We start from the raw sequence: 10,466 nt of genomic DNA on the forward strand, positions 1-10,466 counted from the left end.
AAGTTTCACTCCAAGATTTGTAAGTCCCTTATCGAAGAATAGGATCAGCAAATAGATTAATTATACCATGAAAGGCCAGCGGGGTCTCAGTTTCAACATTTTAAAAACCTGTTGTGTCTTGTAAACGTATAAACGTTCCTGGATGAATGTGGGCCGGATTAGAAGGGATAAAAGGTATTATTGTTGTTATTATTGTCCTTTTATGCACCCCGAAGTGTCGTATACATACAGCAATCCAAACTGTATTTGCAAACGTAATAATATTTGAAAAATTGCAAGTACGTAGCAACCCTGTAATGAACAGAGCTGAAGGATCGCGTAAAAATCATGACTCTACATAAACATTCGCATCTACTTAATGCGTGAAATAAGGTAAGGACTTGCAAAATGTTAATGTGATTGTTCATCAACAAATAGGAAGTTGGTTAAAGACTGAGTCTCCCGGGACAGCTTCTATTTGTGTCTGCCAGGCATGAATATGTTTCCTTAACGAATGCAGTAAATGAAGATGTGGTTGAAGCCAGAGGGGATTTTACTGAAATGCGCTTGGATAGGCGCTTTACTAAAACAAATTCGTAAAGAGACGTTTTGCGAATGCACCCGATTGACGAGCTTAGGTTCAAAGTTTGTATAATCGTAATTCGAGTGTTATCAAAGCGCATTGGTAATGCACATAACAGTAGTGTTAAGCAATGATGTTTATTCCCAGTTAGTCGCCGCATTTGTATTCGTGGAGCACTTTTCATTTACTGTAATAGAAAAACAAGGGTTCAACAATGCTCATAGCTCTACGAAGCTAGGGGGTTTCGGGAACAAATATGTTCAGACATCTTTGGAACTGTTTCACGAGTGCTAAACGTGTCATCATACTTTTATGCAGCCAAATCTAATTGCACATAGGCCTTGCACGTTTTCTTCTATAAGGTAGTCAGTTGCACGCTTCAATTTACACAGGTCCCAACAGATGACTGTTAGCAGTGGTGCAATATCCGGTCGGCCAAACTACGTCAGGGGGCACCCCTGCCTACTGAAGCTGGTAAACAGTCATGCGGAGAGTCAAAATCTGCCCCAGTATTGCCCCTACATGAATCACCCACAGAGCAGTCCCATACACAGGGTCAGTAAACATGGAAGTCACGGACGCCACGAGGGTAACAATCCCAACGCAGGCACTTGCAAGATTAGTACTAGCACCAGCATTCCTCAAGCCGAAACTCCAACTACTACACTTTGTGGCTCAATGGACACGGAGGAATTGGCTCATAAATCGGCCAGTGGATGCAATTGTGCCAAATCTTCTGATACTTCACTACCGTCGAAAACAACAAAGACGTCTTAGTTGAGGCTATACTATTCCATTGTCTCCATAACGGTTTCTCCATCAGTTGAATCCATCCACTTCGCATGCGCAGCTATGCTGCACGATTAAAATTTGTGTCCACTTCTATGAGTGCTTCAATCAAAATGTGGAAGGGAAGTGAAAAAGTGTATGGAATTTTGAACATACCGGGGTATAAAGTGCTGAAGTTCTGCTTAATACTATAGTTGTACATACAATGAGTTACGATAGTTGTTTAGAAAATTTATTTAAATCATTGCCAATAATTTTTTAAATGAACGGCCGCAGTATGATGCATGAAAAAAAGATGTATTTAATTTCGATCGTGACGTGCTTGATCCAACAATTCTAAAGTTAAAAATCGATGTATCAAATACTATTTTTAGCCTGATTTTCAGTTACTGTGCAATTACACTCAAAACGGCATATAATGTGTAATATATGTTTGTTTGTATTTATCGTTTAGGGAGGAGTGTTCAGTAAACACGAACCCTATAGCGAAAGTCGCCGAAAATCCCGCAGGCGGCGGAGAGATCCGGATGTGCGTATCACTAGCCTCTGTCCCCTGCTCTAAATATTACCAGCAAAAACGCTTTTACCTGGTCAGTCTATTCGTTTTATTTGTATGGAGGTCATGGCGGTGAAGATAAAGGTTGAATATGACAGAAAGACAGTGATAATTATAACTTGTCCAACAAGGCTAGACCCGGCTATAATACAGCTATAATTAATTTAGTTAAAGCCACTACTTCGTAAAAAGCGCTTGAAATACCGAGTCTAAGCATTTATTTCGAAACCTAGAAGTGCTTACTAACATACAAGGTTTTAAGCGGGGAAGTCAACTTTGTGTTTCTCAAGGCTGTCACTTTGCGGCGGTGCCGCGGTTCAGAAGATGGTAACGATTAAAATAATTAGAAAACAACTTTCATAGAAGGGTGAACAGAGTGATGTATTGGAACTTGCTGAGCTCTTATGCGCATCCAAAAAACTGGATCGTGATCGTGGTGAAGTAGCTTTGAGAGAAAGAGAGTTTGAAGCTAATGAAATTAAAGATTTGGTCGATTGGGTCATGGAAAAGTCAGAGAATTTGCACGAGTGGGAGGACGTATAATGAGTTTTTATCTAAATGGGCTTTTTAGATATATGGTGCCTGTACTTTTGCGCGTATTTTGCTTGAGAAAGTCCCGACTACTCTGTTGGATGCCCACAACTTTAGGGAAGCGTTGATCGAGAAACTTCCCGAAATGGATTCACATTACGAATATCGGGTTCGTATTGCAGCGGGTGAACTGATGGGGGTTCTTTGCAACCTTGCCGGTGTTCAAGTTTTTGTGAGGTTTCTTCCTAGAATCAAAGAAGGAATTGAGGAAAATTTAAATCGTGACCCGCTTAACCCTGCCAAAGAGCAGGAAGAAGCTCAAAAGGAACTGGATTTAGTTATGGTGAGGGATTGATGCTGTGTTTATCACTCAGTCTTAGTAAATACCTAATGTCTTCGCATTTACTGTAGGACACTAATCCTAACCTAAGCAAGAGCTCTCTCACTCTCTTTCATGATACAGCTGGTTGGAAAAACCTTGAAACCTGGATGAAATGTCTTCATTTTTGTATTTGTGGCTTGGGTTCAGAACGTTTTAAGATGTGCTGTGACCCCGATATTCTGACAATAGTTTTCAAGGCTGTCAGCCACACCAATAGATTTGTCCGCGAAACTGGTTATGACGTTTTGAGCACTGTTATACAGAATCAGGGTTGCGAAGGTTCTGGAGAAGGCAATATTTCAGACTACATACGTGTAGCTCAGCAGCTGAGAACTGGTCTAGGCGATAACTGGAGTCGAGTAAGTGGTTGTTTATTATCAGGTTATCTTTTTTCATTTGAACATTATTAAACTATCTTCCCGTCTATAGGTGAGGATGGCTGCATTAAAAACTACTCGTCTTCTTTTTCAAGTACCACCACCACCGGGACAAAGTTATCAACGCGTTTATCCAATTCTGCTTCCACCACTGTGCTTGAGTCGTTATTACGTGGCTGAGGGTGTTAAGGTCTATAGCCAACAGACTTGGTGCGAAGTTACTGGTGGTCGTGGTCGTGAGATCCTTACCGGCATTCTTGAGCCAACTCTGGATTACTTTGTAGAGGAGAGTAAGAGCGAAAACCATGTTGTAAGCTACAACCCTTTTTACCAACTTTTGACTTGCTTAATGCTACCAACTGACTATTCATTGCGTGGCCAATGCGGTGCTATCTGCAGATCCAGTGGGGGATTCTGTAGGTTGATGTGCACCACTTTGTAGTGTATGATTGCCTCACAAACTCTAACGACCACTTTCAAAATTTTTTTGATTGTAATCAGCAGAATGTCTGGCCTCTTATTCGCTCCGTATGTGATGAGAAGCATTGTTACGGTTTTTTCGGTATTTCAAACGCAGGTTCGTGAGGCAGCTTGTGCATGCATGGCAGAGGTAGGTATCAAGCTACCACGCGACCACTTGCGGCCACATCTAAATCGCCTACTGGAGGCGCTGACGATGTGCTTCGAGGATCAGAGTTGGCCAGTTCGCGACGCAGCTTGCATCGGTCTGGGCAACCTCGTCTCGGTCTTCCCTGCGGAGACTCGCGCCGCTGGTTATACCGATCTCATGGCCGAGCGCTTCCTGCACAACCTTGTTGATTGCATCCCCTCAGTGCGAGAGGGTGCCGCCGCCTCTATCGCTAAAGTCCTTCAGGGAGCCAACGATCCAGAGCTCGAGAAGGTCTGCCTGGGATACCTTTCTTCTTCGACTTGCCTCTGAGTATTGTGGCTAATCGAAACTTCATAAACTGTCTTGCAGATGTACTTGGATTTTGCGGAGAAGCAGCTGGATGACATAGTGGATCAGCCTGTGGACTCGAAGGGTGCTGTATCGATGTCTCGCGGCCCCGGTGCCAATGTGGTTGTGCGTTCGGGCAATGAGGCACATGACGCAAAGCACACCAATCAAGTCATGTATTCATGCGGTTCTCTCGCTACCAGGGTCAACAAAGGCTAGTGATCCAGGTGTATCAACTTAATTGATGGACCTAACTTAACACGTTTTTTGGTATTCTAGGCGGAAGTGGTTGCTGCATGGATGATACTTTTCAAAGGCCAAGCCAATTATGGGAAAGAGCTGATGGAGCTATCCGTCTCATAGGTGAAATGGGCATATATGCACCGCAGAAGGTGACTGATAGGCTTCTTGAAAAAATGGTCAATGCAGCATCACTCACTCACTATCCCCACCATCCCTACCTTCTCGAGACTGGTACGTTTCTATGCTTTCTAATCCCACAATGTTCACAGCTTTAGGTGCTGCCTACCTCTAAGCGTCTGAATTGCCTTTTTTCTCGACAGCTTGTTATACGATAAAGGCACTTTGCGAGGGGCAGCAGAAGTCAGACTTTAAGCGGAACCTGGACTTCTTGCTACCGGTGATTGCATGGGCGGTATCGACGAATCAACCGCTTGCGATTGCGGCTGCGGAGGAGTGTTTGGAGACACTCTCGAAGGCTCTGGGACCCTCGGTGCTGCGCAGTCGTATTGAGGGCCATCTTGAGTCAACCATTGTCCCGCGCCTCCTCAACTTTCTGCCTTCTCCCAGTTCTCATTGAATACGCATGCTTTTTGGCTTAGTACCTCGGGTTTCGTGTTTTCTCTGGTCAAAAATTGATTCCTCCTCAGGCATTGGGAGTGTCATGTTTTCTCCATGGGCAAGTAATGGAACGGAAAATAACAATGGTAAATGGATAAGAGCGTCAAGTCTTTGCTTCATGATCGATGCAGTCGGTTTCCAGGATTACGACCGCTGATATGCATTGTCTTCTCCCCAAGAATAAATTCAAAAAGGAGAAACTAAAATTTTCGCGCTAGACTTCTGATTTGCTGAGCTCCTGAGATGCAGGCGGTGTGATGAAGCATCTTCGCTTCATTGCGTCTCAGAAATTGCAAATTGTGGTCTCCTAATCCTGGCGTTGAGTAAACCTGTAGCCCTATGTTTTAAAGGATTGAGAAGTGGACGGTGCCTCAGTAACTGGCAGTATTGGTGTCTTTCCTGATCGGAGGACATGTGAATCTTGGCTTCGCTTGATGAAGTGCCTCGGAGTGTGCGAGGCGTAAATTTCGGAGTTTGTCAATTTGCTTGAGATGGTGGGCGGAGCGCAGGAAACGTATGCATTTAAAACATTTGAAGGCCTTTGAGCCGATGATAAAAATCCGAGAGGGTCAGTTAATCCATTTAATTCATGGTACAGGACTTGTGCTGAGGTTGTGGTGTGGATATCCATAATGGCCTGAAGTGGATAGTTCCTCAACGTTTTTTCTCGCATGTACAGGAAAAACATGGAGTCAGAGCTGGTGTTGGGTAGGATGTATGGTAGGTGAAGTAACGACATTTTGTTTGCTGATAAAAGGTTTTAAAGCCAACTGCTGAGATTATGCCGAATAAGAGGATGATGGGATGTCAGTGTGATGGGGCTTTTTACTTCCCGAGGCAGTCAATAAGAATTGAAGTATTTTCTCCATTCGGTAGGAATGAGGACAGCACTTGTGCAAGACTGTTGTGTCTGTTTTGTCACATTGAATTCAAAAGGTTTCGGTTATTAGCAACATAAGTAATTTTATCTGAACTAGAAAATCTCCATTGGTAATTATAGTGAGTAATCTCATATTTCGCCTATGTAAATGCAAAATGGGCAAGTTCACTCCGTGTTTATTTTGCGGTAGGAAAAACGCGCTATTAGAAAACAAGTAGAGATCATTTGCGCACGTTGGGTATTTCAAACAGATTCATAAAATTAAAGAAGTGGATTTTCCGAAACTCGGAAATGTTAAGAGCCGAAAGCACTGCGAAGTGGAGGGTTCAACGCTTCAAGGTAATTAAACTTGGAGTGGCTATTTAAGGCCACATCGAACATTTCATTATTCAGTTTACCTATAAAAAAGGTGCAGACCTTATTAAAACAAACGAATTTATCGCAAAAAGCGCATAAACAACCCTATACATTAAGTTCATTAAATGGTTTTTTTCGGAAGGGGGGTGGGAAAAAAAACTTGCAACTCATTTTAGTTACAGAATCGTCATTTTGACCGAATCTTAACTCCACTTCCAATTTTCTGTCTTAAAGGACGACCATCCAATTCCTACCGCTGAATGGTAAATCCTAGTTAAGTGGAAGAAGTGAACATGCTGCTGATGGGAGAATCTGAACCACTCCCAACAGATGGGCTGAAAATGACGTCTGTCATCGCCAATTACCACAGGCTCCTCTTATCCCCAAAAGCTATTAACAACCACATTCACACTACCCATGAACCACTTTCACAAGTCTACCACGGAGTCTCCAACTGCACCTGCATGAGCATATCAGTCAATTGAGCACGTGGTGCCTCCTCCTCCTCCACTTACCCACCACCTGAATACTGCCAAAATGGATGCGGCTGCGCAGCTATGAAGCCAAAACTACGTGACAAGGAGGAACAGACGCGAAATCCTACCCACACAAAACTATGCTAAATCTCATCCTTTGTCATTTGACTCTGCTTCGAGGCCATTGCTCCCACCACTAATGGTGGACACGCGCGTGACGACCAGCATATCGCCGGGTCGCCGAATGCAGTTGCTGTAGGGGACAAAATTGCAGATGCAGTAGAATAGCCAAGAGGGATTCAGTGACGTTGTGGTCGAGTACCTTCTCAGCCGCATGGGAATTCGATGACCGGTACGGTAGGCTCATGGTTGTTTTTCTGACAGTAGTGATTACACTGTGATGTCTGACACCGGAGGTTGACCAAGGGAAGCACTGGAGACGACGCTCAAAAGAGGGTGGTGGCTGTGTAATACAGTGGCTGCTTAACTCTCGGTTTTGGTAAAGAGGGGACCTAGCGTCTCCGGCATTGGTCCTTTGCCGGGTAGGTGGGCCTATAGGTCATGTCAGTGGGTCCAAGCCCTACTGCATGTCGACAATGCATATTTTGACCGAGTGTTATGTCCTCCTTTGTCTTTAGCAAAGATTGGGTTCATACAAATGTCGCGTCTTCTAAGATGAAAATGAACTAGGAATGCATTAATCATTTCTAATGTGGCAAGCACTGGAATCCGAAAATAGGCCTTAATGTTCATTTTTGGCCAAAAAATACGCAAATTTAAAAAGCACAGGAGAAATCTGCTTACGTCTGATGATTTTTGCGGCACTGCGACTTTTCAAATCTAAGTATTATAGAACTAGATGTAGCCTACACTTATTTGCTAAAAATTTTTTGTTATGCAGTTATAATCGTACACAACCCTTCTAGATGCTTAACGGAAACTGTGGCTTTTTAAGCAAGCAACATAAATTATGGTTTAACGTAACACATCAGAATTCCACTTTCATATTTTTTAGCGAGTCGCATCCCTTCGCGCGGATTTTAGGCTGATTGTTAAGTAAGTCGTTTTCTGCTGTCGCTTTTTGATTGTCAAATCAGGTAGCCTGGCGTTTATAATCCTAATTTCCTTTTTATATCACTGTGAATCTGTGTATTTCTTTTATGGGTGGGCCCTTTGCGAGTCTTACTTATGTCCAATGCTTTCCTAGGTTGCCATCTATATGTTAGTTCCTTATGCGCATGCTGTTTTTTTATTTATGTCTCCTCTTTAATGGCAATACCCGTCTCGTATGCTTGGATAAATATCGACTGATTTTCTGTCATCAAAATAGAAGATAAATTATGTGTTACTTTTACTAGCACTTCAGAATTGTTATTGGGTGCAGTTATAGATTATCACTAAGGCCGTTGTTATTTCCAGTAGTCATTATTTGATTGGTAATAATAGTGCACTTTTTTTATGTCATAATGGTGATGGCAACTCTTTCAGTTGTTAAATAATGGAAGAGATTGGTCTGTCCCCGAATCCTCATGAGCAGGGAGAGGTGGATGTTCCCGACTTTGCTCCAATCACTCCTGTAGATCCACTTCGACTTAATGATGAGGATCTGTATCAAAAGCTTAAAGTACGTTGACATATGCTCTATCACGACTTTCATAGTCCCTCAAGAAGCAGCTGGAGTTTATCCAGGTTCAAGAGGATTACATTAAAGACGAGCAAAAGAATCTCAAAAAAGAATATATGCACGCCCAGGAGGAAGTTAAGCGCATCAAAAGTGTCCCCTTAGTGATTGGTCAATTTTTGGAGGCTGTGGATCAGAGCACTGGCATTGTTGGTTCCACAACAGGCTCCAACTATTACGTTCGTATCCTTTCTACAATTGACCGTGAACTCCTTAAGCCAAGTGCTAGTGTTGCTCTCCACAAGCACAGCAATGCACTCGTGGATGTTCTTCCACCTGAGGCTGACAGCAGTATCACAATGCTGCAGGCAGGTCTGTGTCATCTCATTACTTTGTAGTTAATGCATTGCTTCTAGGACAGTCATGTGCCTTTAGCCATTTTTAGCTCAAATAAACGACACTATCCCTTATAATTTTATCTATTCGATGGACCAAATGGATATGTTCTTCTGTATTTATTATGCTTAAATCTTTCACATTCCGTAGACGAAAAACCAGATGTCTCTTATGCTGATATTGGTGGAATGGATCTTCAGAAGCAAGAGGTACGCGAGGCAGTCGAGTTGCCATTGACACACTTTGACCTCTATAAACAAATTGGAATTGACCCACCTCGTGGTGTCCTAATGTTCGGTCCTCCCGGGTGCGGGAAAACTATGCTTGCCAAGGCTGTTGCTCATCACACCACCGCTGCATTCATCCGCGTTGTTGGGTCAGAATTTGTGCAAAAGTACCTTGGTGAGGGTCCTCGCATGGTGCGTGATGTCTTTCGGTTGGCGAAGGAGAATGCACCTGCTATTATCTTCATTGATGAAATTGACGCGATCGCAACGAAACGATTTGATGCTCAGACTGGAGGTGAGTTTGGCAGAAATTTGTCGTGCGCAAAAACCGAATTTCGCAGTGTTCGTTGCTGTTTTGACTAATTTCTAGCTTTTTGTTTACAGACCTATCGTTTGTGAAACTCGTTAAAATGTGTGCAGTTAACCTAGCTTACCGGTTTCTCCAAATCCTACTGTTTGCATGCCCAGTTTTAAGAAGTCGACTTCAATATTATCAACAGCCGGACAGAACCGGACTTGTTGGACTTGAGCATAATTGATGACGGTTCTACGTTGTCCTTTAGCTGACAGAGAAGTTCAGAGGATTCTTCTGGAACTTCTTAACCAAATGGACGGGTTTGATCAGGCCGTTAATGTCAAGGTGAGCTGCTGTTTGATTTCTCACTCATACGTTTAAACTTCCCCCCCCCCCCCATGGATAACTTTAGTTCAAAAACATTGAGAATTTACCATAAAATGCCACACCAATCCTTTTTGTAAGTTAATTGAGGATATATGACGTCTAAATTGATTCGAATCTTACATGATATTTTGTTTCTTTTGGTGATTTGCGACTAGGTTCTTTTGCGATTGTCAAACTACCAACTCTATTCCCCTAGGTCATAATGGCTACGAATCGAGCTGACACCTTGGATCCAGCCCTTCTGCGTCCTGGCCGTCTGGACCGAAAGATTGAATTCCCCCTCCCAGATCGTCGTCAAAAGCGCCTCATTTTCTCCACCATCACCAGCAAGATGAATCTAAGTGAGGAAGTCGATCTTGAGGATTATGTGGCTCGTCCAGACAAAATCTCCGGTGCTGATATCAATGCCATTTGCCAAGAGGTGTAGTACTTGTGTTATTGTGTTGCATCCAACTGAAAGAATTCAGAGTTTACAAGCTGTTTGCGTTATCCAAACTCCGCCATTCAGTTAAAATCCGATCACCTCACACTATAAAGCGAACTGCACTGCTTTTTTGTAATTACCTCATCATATTAGCATATGACTACTTAGAGCTTTATCAGTAAGTGCACGAATCTGCTTTCTCTTTTTCAGGCTGGTATGCAGGCAGTGCGTGAGAATCGGTATGTTGTTTTGGCCAAGGATTTTGAGAAAGGCTACAAAAATAATATCAAAAAGGGTAACCAGGAACTCGATTTCTACAAGTAATCTGCTTCTCTGCTTTGTGTATGCGGGCATTCTTCTATCAGTAAAATAGAAGTTCCGAAAATC

The 10,466-nt window shown here is 43.0% G+C and overlaps 2 protein-coding genes across 2 annotated transcripts in view; both read left to right on the forward strand. All coding sequences in view use genetic code 11, as the record gives it.

The window, feature by feature from the left end:
* The window catches only part of EGR_01752 (Inositol-tetrakisphosphate 1-kinase), a gene marked incomplete at both ends in the record, with an annotated part of 10,378 nt that extends 5,403 nt beyond the window's left edge, over nt 1-4,975 (forward strand). Inside the window, 11 exons of the mRNA XM_024491001.1 lie at nt 955-1,332; nt 1,806-1,880; nt 2,198-2,234; nt 2,271-2,444; nt 2,479-2,781; nt 2,850-3,179; nt 3,250-3,507; nt 3,775-4,098; nt 4,177-4,373; nt 4,442-4,629; nt 4,719-4,975. Of these exons, the coding sequence (XP_024354457.1) occupies nt 955-1,332; nt 1,806-1,880; nt 2,198-2,234; nt 2,271-2,444; nt 2,479-2,781; nt 2,850-3,179; nt 3,250-3,507; nt 3,775-4,098; nt 4,177-4,373; nt 4,442-4,629; nt 4,719-4,975 (2,521 nt within the window). The remainder of the gene's footprint in view (nt 1-954; nt 1,333-1,805; nt 1,881-2,197; nt 2,235-2,270; nt 2,445-2,478; nt 2,782-2,849; nt 3,180-3,249; nt 3,508-3,774; nt 4,099-4,176; nt 4,374-4,441; nt 4,630-4,718) is intronic.
* Nucleotides 4,976-8,227: 3,252 nt separating this feature from the next.
* Nucleotides 8,228-10,403, forward strand: EGR_01753 (26S protease regulatory subunit 6B; the record flags this gene model as incomplete). Its single annotated transcript, XM_024491002.1, has 6 exons — nt 8,228-8,353; nt 8,389-8,722; nt 8,897-9,268; nt 9,537-9,613; nt 9,852-10,076; nt 10,290-10,403. 6 exons carry the CDS (start codon nt 8,228-8,230, stop codon nt 10,401-10,403), a joined length of 1,248 nt encoding a protein of 415 aa, XP_024354458.1.
* Nucleotides 10,404-10,466: the final 63 nt, after the last annotated feature.

The sequence above is a fragment of the Echinococcus granulosus genome, assembly GCF_000524195.1.
Source record: "Echinococcus granulosus chromosome Unknown EG_S00007, whole genome shotgun sequence".
Lineage (NCBI taxonomy): Eukaryota > Metazoa > Platyhelminthes > Cestoda > Cyclophyllidea > Taeniidae > Echinococcus > Echinococcus granulosus.